The sequence below is a fragment of the Athene cunicularia genome, assembly GCF_003259725.1.
Source record: "Athene cunicularia isolate RWA chromosome 4 unlocalized genomic scaffold, athCun1 chr4_part1, whole genome shotgun sequence".
NCBI lineage: Eukaryota > Metazoa > Chordata > Aves > Strigiformes > Strigidae > Athene > Athene cunicularia.
In genome coordinates this window covers 7,741,581-7,763,724 of record NW_020799098.1, presented here as the reverse complement: position 1 = coordinate 7,763,724, position 22,144 = coordinate 7,741,581, and the positions used below count along the sequence as shown (strand labels likewise).

The 22,144-nt window shown below is 39.6% G+C and overlaps 1 protein-coding gene across 3 annotated transcripts; it reads right to left on the bottom strand.

The window, feature by feature from the left end:
* Positions 1 to 1,536: 1,536 nt before the first annotated feature.
* TACC3 (transforming acidic coiled-coil containing protein 3) lies at positions 1,537 to 17,337 on the bottom strand. Of its 3 annotated transcripts, XM_026846763.1 has the most exons (15): positions 17,158 to 17,337; positions 16,876 to 17,018; positions 13,353 to 14,441; positions 12,181 to 12,265; positions 11,533 to 11,722; positions 10,471 to 10,517; positions 9,499 to 9,629; positions 9,303 to 9,414; positions 8,452 to 8,604; positions 6,033 to 6,109; positions 5,902 to 5,945; positions 4,714 to 4,874; positions 3,270 to 3,376; positions 2,941 to 3,061; positions 1,537 to 1,704 (listed from the first exon to the last, which is right to left on the bottom strand). In XM_026846763.1, the coding sequence occupies exons 1-15, from the start codon at positions 17,335 to 17,337 to the stop codon at positions 1,639 to 1,641; spliced, it is 2,706 nt and encodes a 901-aa protein (XP_026702564.1). In that variant the 3' UTR covers positions 1,537 to 1,638. The 3 variants fall into 3 exon arrangements, with proteins under 3 accessions (XP_026702564.1, XP_026702566.1, XP_026702565.1); XM_026846765.1 differs by lacking the exons at positions 16,876 to 17,018; positions 17,158 to 17,337 and adding an exon at positions 15,453 to 15,516; XM_026846764.1 differs by lacking the exons at positions 16,876 to 17,018; positions 17,158 to 17,337 and adding an exon at positions 15,385 to 15,492.
* Between the last annotated feature and the right edge of the window lie 4,807 nt (positions 17,338 to 22,144).

The following is a 22,144-nucleotide window of genomic DNA, read 5'->3' as shown; positions in this document are numbered from 1 at the left end:
CAGAAGTTCAATTTTGCATTAATCTAGCCAGGGATTCTGCCTAAATGCTCTGTCCTTTTCTACCCACCTTTTCGTGCAAGATGCACAAAGTGAACCTGCCCAGCACACTGATCCACTGCAAAACAGCAGTTTTGTCCAGTCACCACCCTTTCCCCTAAACCAGTTTGATTCATCAATACCACTGAGATGATTCAACACCAGGGAGGAAAGTCTAACCTTCATGGTTGTATGTTGAGCCTTATCTAATTGCAGGCTAACATCAGCCTGCAACCTCAATAATCTTTAATAGAACTCAGTTTCCATAATTAAACACACACAGAGGCAAGACAGTTCACAAATTAGACCAAGTACAAGATCTCTCATCTGAATGGTTACCTCTGCATACAAAGGAGCATCCCAAGACAGGGCCTGGAGTAATCCCTGCTATCTGAAGTTGAAGCAGGGAGTAAAATACACTGTTCCATGACTGATTTTTTTTTTCCCTGCTACCATCTGGTACCTATAAGCTGTAAGTTAAAGAAGATATACGGCAGTGCAACTTCTGCAGGAGCTAGGCATTCATAATTGTTGCTACTGATGTCATACTGACACTCTCAGGTTAGTGCAGAAATCAAGGAATAAAAAAAAAAAAAAAAAAAAAAAAAAAAAAAAATCACATACCATGAAGTTGAAAGATGTTAATTGTAGACCTGACCTGCTCTATAGGGTGTTCCTGCTACATACAGTTGCCAATGCACATAATAGAGCTCAGCAGCTACCTACCAAAGAGTAGACCCCAGACTCCTAAGTACTGCTACTCATTTTTCCACCTGCCCTTGCAAACTACGTTTACATACAAGGGAAGGGCCCCAAGTACAGCTAAGGGCACATCAAACAGCAACAGCCCTGCAGAAAGAAATATGCAGCTACTAAGAATAACATCCCAGTAGCATTAGAAACAAAAATTTGTAGCTTACACTGAGACAATCCTGTTAATGTCTGTTACGTATAAACAGCTTATGTGATGTCTGTTACTGCCCCAATTAAAGCTGACCTCATTACAACCTGTGATCTGCAGCCTACATCTCTCAAGGCTTTCCAGCATCGGCAAGCAGCAGGGCAACAGAAAAGTCAATAGCATCAGACAGACTAATGACACACAAAAAACCCATGGACAGAAAGTAGCAAGGGATCAGCCCTGCTATTCAGTACTCTGCTTAGCTCATCTGAAAAAAAAAAAAAATCATTCCAGGTCCTCTTTAAAAAAAACCCACAAATCTGAATTTGAACTTTATTTTACATCACTGAATACAGCATTTGTGACAGGTCAAGATTTATTACAATCCTGTAACTCTGGAATGATTTAAGTGGGGCAACAAGAAGTGCAAAACAGACATGGCCCATGGTGCCCTTACCAGCAAAGCCAGGTCATGAGTACAGCACCTTGATGTTCTTACACATGGAAATGAAAGACATTGTTACCTACCGGAAGCAGCAACTGAACATAAGTTTACTGACATTTCCTACAAACAATACAGCAATAAGATGCAAGACAAGTGCAAATAAGGATTTTTATTTCCTCCCCTCATACATAATTAAAAAGTGAACACACAAGACAGGAACTCGGAGACTAGACATATTTACAAGACACTTAAGATATCAAATTTTCTCCATCTTCAAGATCAAGTCATCACAGATTTTCGTTAGTTCATCATTTTCTTTAGTCTGTTGAAAACAGAAAAAAGTGAGTTTCAGGTATGTCTAAACTATGCTAGATCCATGTAGTAAGCCAAGTCACAAGTCATGTTTGCCAACACCTGGAATTGAAAGGCCATTTACCACCAGTGACTCATGCAAATTTACTCTAAAGGACAGTCTATTTTGCAGAAGGTCATGTGGCACTGTTAAAAGAGCCTTGGGAAATGAGCCAGAATCCACTATACTGCCTCTGCATCTTTCACAAACTTTCCCATACCTGGGGACCAATTATCTAGGGAAATAAGGCTTTTCAGACTCAGTCTTTGCAAGATACACTGAAGTGAAAGATATTGACAGTTTAGATTTTAATTGTCACAAGACAGACAACTCTGGTCGGATGCTGCTTTAACACTTTTACTGACGTGCAGCAATAATTTCCAGTTTCTGTAATTCCTCACATGGTCAAGCCATTTTAATAAGAGTTCTTAATATAAAATGCTACTGTATTTATAACAGGAACAAAACTAGTTCTGTGCTAAATGGCTTGTTTCATCTCTCCAGTTACAGGCCTACTGTTTCCTCAGCTATGCAAAGCCTTAGCCATAAGCCTGAAAACTAACAAATACAGGACTTGCCCCCTAACAGAAATGTGTCAGCATTACCTATTTTTGAATCTTAAGTGCTGGCAAAACTACAACCATGATTCTGTAAGACTAATAGCATGCATTTCCAGGAATGGCTTTTAACCCTCATAAAGTTTTCCTCTGAAGGGTTCTAAAAGGAAAATTATGTGCCTCAACAAATATTCTAAGTGTTTACCTGTGCAATATGAAACAATATCAAATACAAGGATTAGTGGCCTGAACAATACTGAAAGTTTAGTCAATATAAGAGAGTCTGTATTAGTGCTAATAGCTTACAAATCATGTTTATGAACCAGCTGAACCAGTTATTCAAGATTCATACCCAGATTGTGCTTTGGAACATGTTTAAGTTTTAGATCACCATCTCCTTCAGTAGTTCAGATAACCTCCTGACACAGCAGCCTGCAATGATCACTTCTGTGACCTACCTATGCAAACAAACCTTTTGCTCCAAGAAATTTAAGTGTACAGATGAGGCTTGACAAGAGCTGTGCCCTGAGTTTCAATGCCTATTTCCCAAACCCTGGCATCAAAACCAGCACAGTTAGCATGGTTATTTCTAGCACTAGCACAAGGTAGTTCTTGGCCTAGTCTAAGGCAATACCTTGACGAGACTAACCTTTTGTTCAAGGCTTCTCTCTAAAGACTGGATCCTCATTTGTTCTTTGCGGAGACTGGCTTGTAGTGCTGCAGACTCTGATTTAGCTTTGCTTCGTACCTGGGCAATTTCCTCATTTGCTCTGAAATGGAAGCACGATGGTGTTTACATCCCCTTCAGACAGAACAGCAAAGCTGTTCACAGAACCACACTAGATGCTTGCAGTTTAGACTAATCGCCAAATAAAACTGTTTGAAGCCAAGTTTTGGTATTAATGAACTACATACTGCAGCAACTGTGAAAAATACATATTTCACTCCCAGTACTTGGTCTCTTGCCATGGTACTCACTGATGCAGCTTTTCCTCAGCATGCGCCTTTAGTGCCCGGTATCTCTGCTCCTCTTTTTTAATTCTAGCCAGGTATTCTTCAGCACATTTTTTCAGAGCTTCTTCATTCTGTTCCAAAACCAAGAAGCTTAGTCAGCTTTTTATACGATAGGAGTTGGAAGAGCTTCTCCACAAGCGGGCTATTAGACTATACTGAAGTGGCCATATTTGCTCATCACAATAACAGGAACAACTGTTAAGTCCCACAGACCTACACAGGGACTAAAGCTCCCACTGTCAATTCAACTTTGCAAACCAAGATTCATCCATCCAATTTTCCTCCCAACAGACCATTAATTTAGTAGCAAATTTTTTAATAAAGTGTAAAGGTCTCTGCAACTAAGGCCACTAACCAGTTCTCTGTGTGTTGCTTTTTTTTTTTTTTAAAAAAAAAATCAGCTTTGCCTTAGCTTGCAATTGTCCTAAGAACAGCTAGAAAACCAGCTACCTCAGAGAATCCATCGAAAGATTCAGGCTTTGGGCCCTGACATAAATGAATCTAACGTTAACAGAGAGAAAGTTACCTTGGTAGGCATGTACACTGACACCTTATTAGCTATTACAGCAAGTCAAGCTATTGGAAACAAGTGCTAAGACTAATTCCAGCTCTTCAATTTAGCAACTCTGTTTCCAAGTCATGATTTAACTCTGTGCTAAGGAAAGGGCTTCTGAATTTAAGGTGGAGAGATGGGAGGGACACGAGGCAAAGGAAGCCTGACATGATTAGTGAAGCAGAAACTTAAGCCATAACATAAACATTATGCCTGTTTCTCAAACCTAGACCACCACAAAATTTGTAACAGGCTAGCCCTAAGCTTGAGTAAATAGGATATGTTAAAGACTAATTGAAGGAAAAAACCTAAAGGTACTTTTTAAAACACCAACTGAATAAATTTTTACGAATTTCATGCAGTAAGAAACCATATCTTATGCTCCTCATTAGCTTCATTCCTCCAGTCTCTGAAGACACTGCAGAATGAAGACCTGACTTTACCAAGTTGGGCATTTTTTAAGCTAAAGAATACCCAATAAACTTATAATTTTGACTTGTAATAGCAAATCCCCTTCAGCATGATGTAGGGGAAACAAGCTGCCCTTGTGTAGCAATTGCTACATAAGAGTGTCTCTATGATGAACAGAAAAATTATATGCTTGGAGCAAGAAACAGCTCATTCTGTTTGAAGAAACTTTGGCTTCTAATAGAGAGATCATTATCATGCTTTAAGCCAGCCACTAAATACAACAAGCCAGTAATTTTTAAAATCTTTTAAGTAAACAACTTAGCACCTGGTTTTACAGGTAGTGCCTAAACTAGCTAGTTAATGGCTACTCTAGAAAGCCATCATTTCCTCTCCACTAAGTCTCATTTATCTTGGAAAGATGTCATTTGCATTACAGCATCTTACTTTGCGGTAACCCTCTAGTGCTTCTTTCTGTTTTTCAAATCGTTTGAAGAGTTCAGAGAAAGATTTCTCCATAGAGTTCAGATCTGAAATAACTTGTTGCTTCTCTTCCATCATCCTCTGCATTTCTTTCTTTGACAATTCCTTCTGTTTCTGCGCATCCTCTAAAGAAATTTGAGTCAACAGGTTTACACTCATGATAGTTATTGCATTAGCATAAAATTAGTTCCACAGTAGACATACAATCCACACACCTTCAGTTTTTCCTCTTAAGCAAAAATGGATGTCATAATGCAGCCTTTCCTCTGAAAGGACACTATATCTTTGCTTTTGAAGAAGCATTCATATTCTCTTTATTTGCTACATATTACCTCACATCAACCCTAAGGCCATTAAAGACCCAGTTAGAAGGTGCTTGCCCAAAGCATTGTTTCTCCTGCAGTGTAGTCAAAATACTACACCTGAGTTTACCATAACAGGAGCCTCAAATGTTGTTATAGAAGCAAGGAATCCAAAAAATATTTGTTTTCATTAAATATATACAATAGCTGGAAGACCTGAAAGAGACTGGGATAACAAGCCAAACTAGCATAGCAAACTTTCAGGACAAGTTTTTGTTAGCACCTGAGCTATGTTTCCTACAGGCTTAAAGAAGCACAAGAAAGATGACCTAATATTCAGTCTCCTTAAAGAAATAAATTTAAGGAAGGCACAGATTTGGCTATTCAGCTTCGAACTAAAAGAATGTACCAATAAACGAGAGTTACATTCAATGTCTTCCTAGCTTTGAAGCCACAAACTTGACTGAAGCAAAGGCCAGATAAGTCCAGCAAGAACCAATGTGTTGACATTTTATCACTTAAATGAGGTCAGGTAATAAACAGTTAAACACAAGGTGCAGACAACTGGGTCTACCAGTTTTAATAAGCCAACAGCTTTCACCACTAGATAATAAGAAAAAGGTTAGATATGTTCATGCCTGATTCAGGAAGTCATCATTACCTACCACATGCTATCATGTCTGTATGAATATGCATAAAAGTGTTTAACTACCTTGTCTGAAACCTTGCACTCACCCTAGAAGCACTTGAAATATTAATGCCATCAACACTGAAATAGTACTCACTTCAGTTAGTAACTTTAGGCTAAGCACGCCCCACCCAAAAGCCAGAGTGTAAACATGGAACTTACCCATCATTTGTGTTATTGTACCTTCAAACTCAGCAACTATTTTTCTAAAAAACATGAAAAAAGGTTGAACAGAAGTTAAAAAAAGCAGCTGGAGTAAATAAATAGATATAAAAATCAGAACAGATTCATACCCCATTTCCCTGTATTCCATATGAAGCTTTTCATACTTCTTTTTCCATTCCTGAGTCTCCAACTGTTTCTCTTGAACCTTTGAGGGGACAAAACGTAAACCTTTATTTCTTGCACAGGAAAAGATACAAGATTTGATACTCAGAAGAGTCTGAAGGGCAGCTTAGGAATGCGTAATTTGATACACAGAAAAATAAGTTCTAACTGCTTAACAAAATCAAAATAAAGTGTTTAATTATAAATGTGAGACAAATAAGATGGAGATTTCACATACATGATTCCCACTCAATGCTAACAACATCTCTTCAAATGGCAAGATCAGAGCCAACTCAGGCAACTGCTTGGCTACTCTTACCCATCATATATGTAGATCATCGTTCCTTGCCCAGTTATGTTCTTTTAAGAAGTAATATCCTCTCAGGTGACATATTTTCCTTTTATTTACAAGACAGACCGAAAAAAAAGCCACAAAATTTGCTAATCTTATCACAGGAAAGAGCAAATACCAGAAGTCTAGTCTAGTAAAGATCAAATTTCTGTTTGGAGTAATTTATATTCAACACCCAATCTTCCTCCTACCATGTTTGCAAATTTAAAGACACCTCAGGTCATTTAAGACTAACGATGCTTATTTCACATCAGCTGAATTGAAGCAGAGCTCACAGTAACAGTATTAAACAGTATAAGCAACCTCTGATAAGTGCTTTGTGCAGACTCCATAAACTTTATTTTGTCCCTGGTTTTCTATTAAGAACCATAAGCCTCACAACTGACTGCAGTGTGGCAGGCCTTCAATGTCAGAGACCCAAAATACATAGAACAACCTGGAATTTTTAACAAGAGATGGTGAAATCACATTACTGCTGATTTCCCCTCAAAGTTGCACAGTATACTGTAACACAATGATTGTCAGTATTTTAGATTAAACTAATTTTAAATGTATTGTAATATTTCAGATAACAGGAAGTGGGGCAGAAGTGAAAAAAGAAAGTAGCAAAATAAGAGAAAGAATTACAAATTTTTAGGCTAGAAACAAATTATATGGAAGCAAAAATGTGTGAGGATGGAAACAGGTTAGAAACTTTCATTTGCAAATTCAATAGAAATGGTTCAGTAGACCCAAAAAAGCATCCCTCCATCAAGTGCTGTGTTTGTCCAGAAGGAAAACAGTTTGTTGGGTTTTTTTCCTCTCCCCCCCACTCTTGAGTTGCTTCACCAAAAAAGTAATCTTAAAATTTAGTATGTCTTCCTTTCAGGTTAATAGTGATTCCAAGAATTTTTATTACGTGACACAATGACAGAGTCATCCAGTCACACCTGTCTTGCTACAACTGTTTACATGTTTAAAATAGTTCTTTGAAACAAGAGATTAGAGCACCAATTTTAAGATATTACAAGCTTTATCCCCTATTATTATATAAATTCTTCATTTTAAATCAATGCACTAGGAGTTGTTCCTTGTCAAAAAAGTACGCTTGCTTTCCTGTACTAGACAATATGTTAGGTAAAAAACGTCCTCCTAAATGACAGTAAAAGTTATTCCTAGAAAAGCTGGTATCTTTGTACTCCAAAGGGAAAGAATAACTTAAGCAGTAAATAATCCCAGGTCATCTTTGTTTGGTGTCCTTGGTGTCACTGCCTGCAGCACAGCTAGTCAGGAATTCTGAATGCTCCCTTTTCTTCTGACGTTAATTTTGAAGTAAAACAATTAGCTTTAAGGGCATTTATGCTTAAGTATTCCTCTTACATTATTCAGTATTTGTAAGGTTACATAATGCAGAAGCTGTCAGGAATCAAGTATTCACATTTTAGAAGTGAGTGGATACATAACTCTTCTTGACACAGTGGTAAAACTGGAGATCAAAAATAATTTCTTTAATGATTTATTTAGTTACAGAATATGCTTGAAATCCCACCAACTACTACTACCCTCCTCCACTAAAGTTTTTCTCCTCCAGACTGAGCTCCAGATCTCACTTACTTTATTAACCGGACATGCTGTTGCACCTCCCCATCACACAAGAGATTGATCACTGCACTGAATTGGCACTACAGTTTTATCTTGTTTTAAGGAAACAGAAGCAGCCACTCCCTCCCATTGGCAAGAACAAGTATTTCCTGCCTAGTTTAATATAGACTATTTAGATCACTAATATTAAACCTAATCATTCCTTCTGATAATGCTTTTCACTACTGACCAGTTCTAAGATAGAACCTGACTAACAGTCAAGTTTACCATATTTCCCTAGATATTGAGTCTGAAAAGTTCTATACCTACTGCTCCTATCAAGATCACAGCAAGGTTTTCAGAACAAGATGCTTAAGTACAATGGAAAGAATTATCAAGTATAGAGATTTATAATCTGAATACGGAGAACTTTCAAGTCTATGCAAATTTCTACTTTGGAAGAATCATCATACCTCTATTTTAACTCGCTCAACAGCTGCATCCATGTCTTTTTGGCTATATTTTAGCACATCTATAATAGCATCCACTGCCGTGTTTGTGGAAGCAGCAAAAGGGAGTGGAGGAACATCGTTAGTCAGGGAGTCTGGAATTATGGAACCTGTGTCCTGTGAGGAGAAAAAAAACCCTAGAGTTTCAACAGGTTCCTATTTTCATGCCACTGATTAGCTATACAGATTTTTTGATGTTCAGTAAACACATTTTACTTAAACACCCAAACTACCTCCATAACTTTGTTACCATAGCTTTCATATATCTTTTAGAACTATGTAGTTATCTTTAAAGGTATAACAGAATCCGCTGTCCACCAATTATAGCTATCAGAAACAGATGACACCACACTGTTCCCCACCAGTAAAAAGAGACATTTCAGGATAAAGCACTGTGTGCAGATCTGTTCATAAAAGGCTGTTCAAACTATAAGCCTTAGACTGCATAGCATCAAGTTTAACCAAATAAGTGTTTTTCATCCCAGCAGTTCAACTAAAATTTTGTTGCTTCAGCTGCATGAAAAAAGTCTGCTTGACTAAAGCATTCTTAAAAACAGCTCAAATTCTCCTAGACCATGTGCAACACCACCAGTTTCCACAAAAAAAAGATTTTAGTGGACTTAATTTTCTTAAGTATTAGAGAAGTTCAGCATTGCTGTGAGTATCCAACCTGGGTTTTAAGATAACAGTTTAAACAAGCATTAAGTATTCTACAATCTTTAGAATATCTGCATAAAAGTCTTAAGCTCAGAACCTTGTCTATCCCTTCCCCAAAATATCAGCATGAAAACTGACACCATTCCAGATACCCTTACAGAAGTTGTGAATGTTCCCAGAAGATCTAGTCCTTTTGGTTTTTCTTCATTTTGAAGACTCACTGCAGGCTTTTCAGCTTCCTCAGGCGGTTTACTTAAATCAGCAACAGGACTAAAAAATTAACATACACCATTATATCCAATACAATTTCTTTGTAAAGCTATGTACTACAGCCTGGACTAAGTCAATACCTACCCACACTGAAGCGGAGCTGTCATATTCATATTTGTTTCAATAGTACCAGAAATTTGTTTTCTTGGACTGTCTCTCAAAAGAGGGTCAAACTTCAAATACAGCGACTGTTTCCTCAAGGCAGATTCTTTGAACTGAGGGGAAAGAGGCATAAACTGGCAGATATGCTGCTTCATAGCATAACACACACACAAGTAATACTCTGGAGAGAGGGTGAGCCTGTTCTCCAGTGGCCAGAGCATTGTTCTCAGGAGAAAAATTACGTAAAAGAACCCATGCCCACACGCTTAAGTCCTTATGTAATATCAAGTGGACTCAATCTGCTCAAAAGGGCAAACATTTCTGAACTATGTAAAGCCAACAGAAGATGCTGAAAGGAATAGTATTGTAAGCTGAATGAGTAGAGTATGTCATTCTCTGTCTTTGCTCATACAGCAAACACAGCACAATCAAAAAACAATTTCAATTCAGTGTATTCACTATGTATTCAGTCACTCCTACTCTGGAAGAAAGCAGGAAAAACAATAACTAAGCTGAACAGATTAAAACATGCCATGCCCAATTTAGAGACAGATTTCCTGAAACTGCCCAGAAAACAAAAGAGCTCAGAAGAGAATATTTTCTAAACCATGATCCTGCACTTTCAAAGCATTATGTTCCTGCAGTTTCGGCAACCAGGGGGGATGAAACGTCATCCATCTCCATTTCACTGCTATTAAAGAAAAATAGCACCTTTGCAAACTGAAAGCAAAAGATCCCTGACCCTTAGCAGGATTGCTTATAACTAACATTTCCTTCCACCACCACCCCCTGCCCAGCCTTGACAATACATTCCTTTGGAACAGAACCCATATTTCTGTGGGCAAGGTCAAAGTGAAGCGATTTCATGAAAATATTTAAGGCTTGACAGTTTCATCTACCTTTCTTCTCCCCTCTGCCAGGGAAGAAAACAAAACATTTTGATGTCATACTTACTGATGAAGTCCCAAACTGTTCCAGATAGTCTATGCCCATTCCTAGAACTGGAAAAGAAGGAAATTATGCAATGAAGATGCAATATTGTCTCACAGTGAAGCACCCATGAACAGAAACAAATAGGTAAGCGTAAAAAGTAAATCCTGCTCCCATCTCATGAACTCTATTTCATTTGCTAAAAATATTGTATTTCTATCTGGACCTAAAAAAAAAAAAAAAAAAATCAGACAAAGATTTCTAAGCTAAGCAAATTTAGTACCCATTTGTCCTCAAATAACTGTAAAAATATGTAGAATTTAACACACAGTTGAAGAACTTCTGATATTTTATGGTTAAAGTGGTAAGCACACATATTCTACCCTTTTATACAACACCCCATGAAAGAGTAAGATCTGCTGGCAGTCTCACCATTGAAATCAGCACACAGCTCAGATTTGAACAGTGAAGTTACAGCAATTTTTCAATATACTGATTACACTCAAGTATGAAGATAAAGGACAGACAGCACTGCAGTGCAGTCATTTGTCCAGCCTTCCACACAATGCTCCTACAAAGGATAACCCTTCCAGGTGGCTTAAGTCACAGCTATGTAGTAAACTTTTAAGACAGGCATGTAAATTCAGGAAGACCATCCACACTGCAGTATGAAACCAGTATTACAGTAGTGCTAAGGCCTGCAGTAATCTACAGGACTCAAATACAGGCAGTTGCATAGCTCTGGTGCTCCCAAGTTAGGAAGTCAATACCAGAAGTGATTTTAAGGGAGCATTTTTTTCAGTAAGGAAACTTTTTCAGCCACTGAAACTCTAAAAAGATTGTTTCTGTACCAGCCTAAATTTCACCCTTCCGTGCAGCTGAAGCCTACTAGCCAGCTTTCTGAATTTAGCTTAATCCAGAGAAAGTTAGAAATACACTTAAGTACATTTCCCACCACTGCTAGTCATTGTAGGTTTTACAGTCCTTTAAGAAGAGCAGAGAAAAAAAAAAAATCTAAATTGTGCCAAAATTGAAGTAGAGGAATACATACAGAGGTTATTGTAACAATATCTTTTCAGTCCTTACCTTCTGATGATGGTCTGAAAAACTCTTCAGGTTCAGTGTTAGCTGTCTGCTCATCTGTTATTTCAGTTCTGCAGGAACTAAGTTTAATTTCTTCTGCAGACACTGACATTTTTCCACTGTCAGCAGAAACCAAATTATCTTGAGAGGGGACATTAGCTGGAGACATTTTAGATGGGCTCATTTGCTTCTCCTGATGAGAAAACACACAATCCTTTTTACTGTTAAAATAATGATTTAAATGCAATGAAAATCACAATAATGATCACATTGGTTTGGCCAGCATAATAAACCAAGAATTCACAGGCACAGAAACTAAACTACCAACACTGAGTACAGTTCACATTATATGGGAGTCACTTTTTTTTTTTTTTAATGAGTCCACACCCTTATGTTTGTCCTTATATGCAACTGCTGATCAAAAAAGATACTAAATACCAAGGTACCAATTTGGCTGTCTCTGATGTTACCTTCAAAAGACATGTCTGCACAGCTGATATTCATTCTAGAGCTGCTGAAGATACACAGAAACACTAACTTTTAGACAAGATATCAAAAATGTGTTTGACAAGGTAAATAACTCTTGTTTTATGGAATAACTTGGTAAGAAGCTGTGGCTGGCTATCACTGGCTATCTTCCCTATACCTTACCATGGCTCTCTCTCCTGCTTGAACTCCTGGCTTGTCTTCTTGAGTTCTTGGCTTGTCTTCTACCACATTCTGTTTGCTGACTTCCCTAAAAGAAAAAAAAAAAAAATTCAAAATTCAAGTCACACAGGCAGTTCAGATATACTGAAGCGCTCAGAGTAAGCTTGAGAGTTTCTACTGCCACAGTACAGGAAGCTTTACAGAGGGTGGGGATGTAAATTCACTGTCTTGCCTGGTGACAACTTAAATGACAGAAAGCTCTCCCATCAGGAGGACTATCTGAGAAGCAGAAAGTCACAGCAGTATCCCTTATTCTTAACTCATTTAACACCATTCTCTTATTGCTGTATGTTAAACTCATAATTTGTCTGCTATTCTTTCCAAATACAGTGATTATTGGTGTAAAGCACAGAACTTCATTACAGAAGTCCAATACTTTACTTACTGCTGACAGCACAAACTTACCTTTTCACCTTGGCAAAGAGTAGCTGATCATGTTACACAGGAAGCAAGAGAGTAAACATTTCTGTCAAATTAACTACTTGTGCCAGTCTAGTTCTGGTAAGCACCTGCCTATCTATAGTAATGCTGAGATTTTAATAGTTGAGACTTTCTAGAAAAGACAATATCTCCCATTCTCAAATAAAAAGTTCTATGTGGTGCCAAAAACCACAGCTTTAATGACATGCCTTTTTATTGGCAATAGCATTCAGATACCAAAAGCATAAAAGCAAGCAACAGCACCTCGGAGTTCAGCCAGGACACTAAGAGAACAGAATTGACTAGTCCCTCCACATGCTGCATAATATGCAATGCTGCTGCCTACTTACATGTGTTTTGAAAGACAGCAGCAGTCACTGTTTCTCCATATTTTACTCTAATCTTGGAGGACTGTGGAAAGAGCCATTTGACCAAGGTACTAATGTTCTTCCCATGTACGTCTGTTTCCTCCCATTCTTCCAGATTTAAGAAAACCTTTTGCCCAGAACTAGCTATTTTCCGCAATGAGATCTTTCTGTTGCAAGGTACTACGTTAAAGGTTACATGTGCAGACTCAGCCAACCTCAGAGATAGGAAGTCAAAGAGGTAGGAAGCAACTACTTTGAGAAAACATCTATTTTTCCCCCTCACAAGGAGTTCAAGGTGCTTCTACATTCAGCTACAGATTTACTTACAGATTTTGGGGTTCTCTTTTCTCAAGAGTTTCACAGGTACTTGGTCTATTATCTTGCTCCACTGAAAGAAGATCCCTTCCTGATGAGGTACTATCCTGCTCCTCCTGCAGGTGAGCTTTCTGAGGGCTAGGTTTTGAATCCTTGGGTGAGCTGGAAATTTTAGAGCCTCCTCCAAATGGATTAAAGTTTGGATCATCAAGTTTGTCCCAGTCAAATTTATAAGATGTTTTGGCAACAGGGATTTCATCTTCCACATTACTTTTATTTTGCACTTCAGTATTCTCTGGTTTTGTTTTGGTAATAGGAATTTTCTTGGAAGGTGGCTTAATTCCAGGTCTTTTACCTAGTTTCTTAGGAGGTGGCTTTCTAGCACTAGTATTATCAAAGTCAAATTCCAGTTTCACTGGTCCAGCCTTGGTGACACCAGGCTTTTCTGCAGGTCCTCCTTTGGAGATAGCCATCTCTTCTGCAGGTGCTGACTCTTCTGTGGAGGATTTTCCTGCTACTGAAACATTCTGAAGCTTTGATTCCCCAGTTTTAGAAGAATTAGTTACATCAGAACTACTAGGACCTAAATTCCCAGATAATTGTACAGGTGTAGGTGCTTCTTCTAATCCCACTGAACTATCAATTTGGTTCACATCTGTGGAAGGAGACTTCACATCCTGAACTGAGTCACTGATTGCTTGCTTAGGGGACAGCTTAGATTTGTTAGACTCTAGCTCTCTCAGCACAGGTTTTTTTCCAGAGAGAGCCTTCTCTTCGCTTGAGTGCTCTGTACTTGCTGTGGTTGAAGCAAAAGGAGCTGTATCATCCAGCAGAAAAGAATCATTACTTTTTTCAGAAGATTTCTCAAGGCTGCTAGATACTCTTACAGGAGAATTTTGCAGATTTCCAGGAGAATGCTGCAACTGTACTGAACTTTGAAAAGGACTGATGTCATTTAAGTTATCAAAATCAATATTGTAGGAACCTCGACTCTTCACTGGCATTTCATCATCTGGGTAAGGAGTTGCATTGACCTTCTCTGGCATTTGTGTGTTTATCACTGTGTTGTTTGATTCAGCTTCAGTCTTTTGTTGATATGTGCTGCATTAAAAAAAAGAGAACATACAGGCTGTAGCTATTTTTTTAGACATCATTTGAAGTCATCTTTAGAAAGATATTTCTACAAGTAGCTCGGCATGCTCAGAGTAACATGATTTTTTTTTAACCTGAGGCAGATAACAGCAAAAAAATATAACAGCAAGAATTCAATTGCCACCTAAACAGTCAGAAGTTGAGAGCTCTGGTACACAAGAACTATATGGAGATCAATCCCTGAAGCTCGTCAGTATTCTTAAAACTATCTGTTTTACATAGCTACATAATCCTACGCCAGTCATCACTGGAGACTACTGCTCTACTCACTACAGCATGGATATTTGCCCTTCAGTAGACAGTGAAATATGTATTGCTTAGGATGAGTTATTAACAGTAAAGAGCTCAAACACAGGCACAACTAGTTGTACATCTTCCTGTATTCATCTATGAGTCATGACAGACTCACAAGACTAGGACCAACTGAGTCCTGATTCAGGCTCTCCCATTCTAGTCACTATTTTGTCTGGTTATTCTGGCAGATATTTTTCCCCTGAGTACGCACCAGCATTTCATCTATGAGGGCCTACATATCAAAACAGAACCTGGACTTCAGACACTCTAAACTGTACAACAGCAGATTTGAAGAGCAAAGACATATACAAGAAAATACTTCTCCAGTAAGAGCAACGTAAGAGTCTCTAGCAGAAGAAACAGGTTAAAGAAAGAGTTTGTGTATTCACTACAGCTGAGCATTCTACTGGTTATTGCTCCCCACTTTATTTCCCCAAACACTACCCAACTTTTAAGGCTTAGCCTCAGACTACAGAGAGTTAAGCCATTACTTCCTGAAACGGGATTTCCTCCCATTGTTTTGTCCCTTCGGAAAGTTATTATTTCTATGTGCCCTCCGTATCTGCTGTAGAACAGAACATGATTAAAAGCCACTCACTAAAAAACACCACTTCGATAAATCCGAAAGCAAAGGCGGGAGATAAGAGTTCAGGGAGTCCTTCTCACCCGGTTTGAGAGCCTCTTCCCTGCAACAGTTCAGCCCCAGGCTCGTTCAACTACTCAGGCCCCGCCCATTCTCCTTCAGCGTTTAACCTAATAAATGCCAGTCAAGAGCAAGACACCTGCTTAAAACTTGAATTACTTGATGCTAGTCAAAAGCGTCACCCTTCAGCAACACCTAGTCCTTCAGCTTATTTGCTACGAACAAATCCTTAAGTTTTAAAAGGAGAAAAGACATGTACAGTAAAAGCAATGTCTTGACACATAATTATGCCCTCACTAAAACCAATTCAGTGCTAGTCCTTTTTTAAACTTCCTTGAACCTTATATGCACTAAATCTTCATTTATTCATGTGGGCAATAAGTTTGGGGCATAAATGCAACCAAATCATTGAATTGTGGCAGCTAGCTCAGAAATACTTTTCTAAACTAGAGCATACATTTAAGTCAGCAGTTGAACCAAATCTCTACATTTCAAGAACATTTAAGTGTTTGCATCTTTCTTCCTTCACCCCTTCCTACAACAAAAATAGGGGTCAAATGAAAGTACTGGGTAGTTAAACAAGCAAAAGGATGTATATCCTTGCAGAAGGCAAATCTGAGATTTCTTGCCACTGGGAATTACAGATGTCAGATGTTTAGAAACGTTTAAAAAGGAGCTAAAGTCTGTAACAGAAAACAGGCATTGAGGCCTATTAAACACTGTCTCATAACATTGCATTATTATACCATTATAACAATATTTCTAGTAAAGGAGGGTTGCAGAACCTCAAATTAGAACGCTGCAGACTTTATGGTCTTCTCTAGACAGTTACTGTGAGCCACTTTGAGACCCAGGCTGCTAGACTATAAAGGCACACAGACTTGTTTGTAGTTAGGATTGATGTTCTACTCATTTTATGTTGCTAGATTTTCTTTAATCTTAGTACTCATTGACTCAAGGTGTCAATTCAAGCTAACTCTTCAGAAGATGTATCTTAAGGAAAAAATCTAAAGATATAGAACTACACTTAACATACAAGAGAAGAAATTTTAAGGCTTAGCTTTAAGGATTAGCTTTAGAATAGTTGCAGTCTCCCATGAAAACCTTAATGCAACTGTTAAGGAAACAGTTTTGTATTCTCTGCCTAATGTGTCTCTTTTATCCATATTGTAAGTCATCTCTATGAAATCAGTTACTGAGGAGTTTGAAATAGAGCTCAGTATTCAATATTACAACCAAGATGACTGTCATTACTTTTAAGAAAATTTTATCTTTGAAAGGGTTCGTGGATCAAAGTCTGCATTAATTTTGGTCCTTTTGTGATGTTTACATCTTTTTATAAAATACAAAATTACATTTTAACTATACAGGTTATATAGGCAAAAAATTGACTTGAGTATGTCTCAGATTGCTAATACTACTGAGAGTAGTGAATACATTACTTACTCGACATTGACGGGTGAAGGCAGAAGATCATCAGCCAAGGCTTCACTGCAATCAAGTATGAAAGTTGACTCAAGTTTGTCCACCATAGTGGGACTTAGGATTTTTCGAGTCTGAGGATCTCTTAGAGGAGTTTGAAATGTTACCTTTAAGAAAGGGGCAGGGGGGAGGAAAAAAGAACAACATAAACACCACAATATTTTCAAGCTCAAAATAGCACATGCATTCAGCAGCAGAGATTATAGAAGGCGAAAGACTATTATCAGTACGAAAGTAAAAGTTTACCTTCATAGCCTTTGCCACACTTTTTGGTGGCAAGTTTTCTTTCTGGGACAGCCGTAGAATGGAAGGTCTCCCTGTAGGTTCTGGTGGTGCGAAGAAAAAGTCACTATCTTCCACTGTTAGGTCGTCGTTGACGTTTCCTCCATTTTCTTCATTTTCTGCACTTAAAATCTGCAGACTCATTCTAGAACATCAACACATACAACATCACAGCATGAATGAGAGGGTGTGGTCAGCCAGATGCACTTTCAGATAATCAAAAAAGTTGGAAGCCTGGCACTGGCTAGCAAAGATTAACAGCTTCAAAATAAGTTTTACAAGTATTGAAAATCTTCATACAACAAGTTAGATCTCAGAAGACTGAAAATATCTAAATGCAGCACTGCACAGCCTCTCTGCTTTTGTTCAGGATCTGAGAAGTTTACTGTTGATATTACACTTTCCTATTAATATTATATCCTAATTAAGCTGCCCATCCTTTAAAGGAAGCTCTGTCATTTGCAGTTTTCTTCATTCCCAGCCCCTTAAAGTCAGTAGTGAAATACAGTCATGTGTCTTGTACTAGGGCACCTAGCAAAGCAAAATTACAGCTTTTGCAAGGGACAGATGACAATCATTTCTCTATTTTATTCACATAGTCTCATTACTACATTGTACATCAGCAAGCAGGAAAACCAAACTTGGTTAATTAGAGTGTGTTTAGGATCAGAGTCCTGAAGAAAATTATTTCGTTTTTCCTGCGCTGTCTGAGAAGTGCTGTTTTTGTAAGACAGACACTACTTAAGAATCCTTTGCAGCATAAACATTAGTGGTATACAAATCTGAAAGAAATTGTAATTAAAAAGGTATTTCTTAAATATTGTTCTTACACTGGACATGCACAAGCTTTAGTAGACCATATAGACTGATTTAGTCTTACAAGTATTTCAATTGTGAAAGACTTGAAACTAAAACTTGCATCACATCTAAGATTAAGAATGAAAGTAAGTTAGAAACAGAGAAAGAACACATTTCAAGTATGTCAGGCCAGCCAGCCCATTACAGGTACTTAAACTCTGTTTGCCTTTTATTCCCATTGAAGCCTCCCCTGTTCTTAGAGGTTTAACACTAATTCTCAGTGATGCTACTACTGTTTCTTTAAAACAGAAACTGACAAAACCCAAAAAGTACCAGAGCACAAAAGGCATGTTAAGCAAGATCAGGTATAATCACTGTCTATGAAGGATGACCAGAGAATCAGCTAGACAAGCTACTAACAAAGCAATTTCTTTTATAGGAACTGAGGCATTATCTTGTACCCCTTATGCAAGGTAAGTATCATCAAGTGGAAGAGATGCTAGCTTTCTGCAATGGATAACCATTCCAAGTGGTCTCAAATGCTTGATTTGACCAAACAGCTAATCCTTAACTTGTTTTTTCATCCTTCATCATGCAGCAAGATTAATTCAGAAAATCAGGTGGGGAAGATTACAAATGAATGTCTTCACTGTCAAAGCGATAAAATTTTCAGTTGGAGTGTTCTTGTTAAGTCATATGTTCAATTTCATTGCCCTTACATACTCAAATTCCTGTACTTAAGCCTCTGAACACATTTCCCCACTCTAATTTTAATCCTATGGGAAAATTTGCTTCATACTCTCCACTGCAGTCAGCTGCTTTGTCTGCAAGCCCGACAACAGCACTTTAAATCATCAATGGAATGCAAACAATGGCTGCAGATGCCATGGCAAGCAAAGCATGCCTGTTATTAGCTATTTCTTCACTCCTTTATTCTTCATATGCAGTGCTTTAGCCCAAGTTGTTTTATACATGAAGTATTTTTACATGAACAAGTTGTATAACCTGAAGTGAACTTCATGGCTTTCTTTCATTCCAAACTAAGCTTGAGACCAACAGGTCAAGTGCATCTTTACAAACTGCAGTTGTTTACTATAATTGCTTTAGAAACAAAGCCTAGGACACAGAAAAGTTGTCAACACCGTCTAAAATAAGCTCCATAAGCAGGGAAGGTTCATTTCAGGTTTGTCTTTGAGCTACTCGTGCACCACTGCTAAAAAAACAAATTGAGATCATTAAAATACCCACTAAATTGATATATGCATTACACCACATTCGCCTAGCATTTTAGATATTAAATCTAAAAATCAAACGTCTTTCTAGGGTTAAATCATTAGAAGTAATAAAGCATTTATTTAAAATATTTTCAACCAAGATCTGATCTAAATTCTATTTTACAAGTTAATTAGCCACTTGCTGTGATAAAGTGAAAGGGGAAGGGAGGCTTTGTTAGATACATGGGGTTTTTTAAAGTGGTCAGTGTGCAGTACATGAAAGCACTGACAGGCAGCAAGTTTTCCCACTATGGCCAATACAAGTAGCTCTACATTTTAGAATAATATTTATCCAGACACAAGCAGCAGTTTGTTATTCGGTATTTGAGAATGAACATAAATTCAATGACATCAGAGAATTAAACCTCTGGTACCTAGCATTTGTAAATTGAGGGCTTCACTGCAATTACCTGTTGTTTAATTATCACTGGGGTACAATATCCAGAACACCATGTAGTCTCAAAAGCCACTGAACATGCAGGGCAAAGATGGAATTTTTCTACTTGATTATCCTTCTGACCTCCTCCAGCAGCTCAGATGATCTGAGCAACTCCGTATGTTGCTGTGAATGTTTCCATACAAACTGATAAAAGAGCTGACTTCTCTGTATTTTTTAGAGCAAAGATCTCAATTCAGAACAAATAAACACTCTTAGTTAACCAGCTCCTTCTTAATCAGGACCTGACTACCTAAGTCACCCGACTCTCAACAGACCATTTGAGAAAAGGGGTTTCACTGCAGTTTTAGCCAAAACCAAGCTTGGGAGGCAGCAGATGCCAAGCCCCAGCCCAGCTGGCCTCGGTAACCCCCGGAGCAGGCACTCGGGGCCCGCAGCTCGTTGCAGGGGAACAAAAGATGGCCTTGGCCTTCAGCGGCTGAGTCAGAAGCAGCCGCTCAGGGAGGCAGCCGGCGATGGGGGGACTCCTCCGCGCCGGGCAGGGGAGAGGAGGGGCAGCAAGGGCGAGGAAGGCTTTCCAAGCTCTCCAGGGAAGCACTGTCCCTGCCCATTATTGCACCTAGCCATGCTTTAAGTGAAAAAAGAAACACAAACACACACACACCCCTTGCCTTGCCCCCCAATTCACTGGGGTGTCCCCAACATTCCCGAGTCACCTCAGGCCACAGGAGCCGCACATCACCCACCTCGGAAGGCAGCGGGGTGCCCCCAACACCCTCCAGCCACCTAGGCTGCCTGAGCCTCCCGCTGCCCCATAGAGCCCCCACGCATATTTCGCCGCCCCCCAGTCCCCCATCAGCCCCATATCATCCTCAGAACACACTGAGATGCTCCCAAGATCGTCAAGAGCCGCACCCTATCCCCGAATTCATGAGGGAGCCCCTGAGCCCCAGACCCATCATGCCCAACGCGTCTCATTACTCAAAGCTCCTAGCTCCACTTGATCCCCAAACTCACAGAAGCTTCACCCCCAAGTCTCTTAGTTCTAAACTCACACAAGTGCCCCGAGACACCTTGATAGGGGGTCCTCCCACCCTCACACTACCCCCAAGTTCACAGAAAGGGTCCCCGAGCCTGTGCACCCCCCCTCCAGCCCCACACCATCCCCAAGCTCAGAGAAGGGTGCCCGAACCTCTGTCTCCCTCCAGCCACAGACCACCCCCACGTTGACAAAGGGGGTCCCCGAGCCTGCGTGTCCCCCACTCCAACCCCACGCTCAGAGAGGGGTCCCCGAGACTGCCTCCCTCCAGCCCTACACCACCCCCAAGCTCACAGAGGGAGTCCCCGAGCCCGTATTCCCCACTCAGCCCCACACCACCCCACAACCACTGAGGGGGGCCCCCGAGCCTGTGTTCCCTCCCCCTCCAGCCCCACACCACCCTCAAACTCACAGAAGGGGCCCCCGAGCCTGTGTCCCTCCCCTCCAGGCCCACACCACCCCCAAATTCAAAGAGGGCGCCCCGGAGCTCCCCCCACCCCCCTCCCTCACTCGCCCGGGAGCCGGCCAGGACTCGAACCTCCCGGTGGCGCTGCCTCCCCCTGGCCTCACGCTTTATAAACTTCCACAGGCCTGGCCAGAGCATCTAATTCCTGTCCTAGACTTCAAAGAGCTGGCCTGGGTGAGGGCAGCATCCTTCTGAAGTAGGCAAATGGCCCGGTTTATGTAATAGTCTGGGAAAACTCGGCTTTGTTTTTGCTGGTGTGCCTTATGTAATAATTTCTTCAGGGAATGATCGGGACAGGGACGTAATATCTTAAAAGGCCTTAAGGGGAAATGGATTCCGAGATATCTTTGTACACTCCCAAACACAGTAAAGGGAGAGGCCTGACAGGGATCTCTTGTTCCTATCAAAGTACAAATAATAACTAATAGCTACAAGAATTGTCATTTCCCTTAGAATACAACAAACCATGTACTTGCACCCTGTAATAACCAGAAACTGCCCTATTTATCTCTTTTAGAGAAAGGGGAAATTGCATAACTGGAAAAGCACAGCGGAGAAAGCAGCACGCAATGTTATACACTACCACCGACAGGGAACTAAGTCAAGAGGAAATGCCGCCCCCGGAATGTGAAATCTTAGCTGGCAGATGGCTGATGTCTTAGTATTGTTGCTGGAGATGGGGAATTTGTGGTGGTTTACTGACTCTTGAATAACAGTTCCATCAGTAAAATTATGCTTGGATTATGGGCATCTTATTTCCTTCTAAAAGCAAGTTTATTGTTTTAACAATCATTTCATTATTGCTAATGACGGTTTTAATTTGCAGAATGGACTACAAAGTTCAATAATAAAAATCAGGTTGTGAAGCAGTAAGTGTTCTTTCTGTAGTTTTATTCTGAAGATTGTTGAGGCAGATTACTGAGCTGTGGATGTACTTGGGGCTACAGGGGACTGACGAGTTTATGTTGTGAGGGGGG

Coding starts and splice junctions, on each gene's coding strand:
- TACC3 (XM_026846763.1), bottom strand. CDS start 17,337: ATGAGTCTGCAGATTTTAAGTGCAGAAAATGAAGAAAATGGAGGAAAC. Junction 14,442..16,875: donor CCTTCACCCGTCAATGTCGA/GTAAGTAATGTA, acceptor TTTTTAATGCAG/CACATATCAACAAAAGACTG. Junction 4,875..5,901: donor TACAATAACACAAATGATGG/GTAAGTTCCATG, acceptor AAATTTCTTTAG/AGGATGCGCAGAAACAGAAG.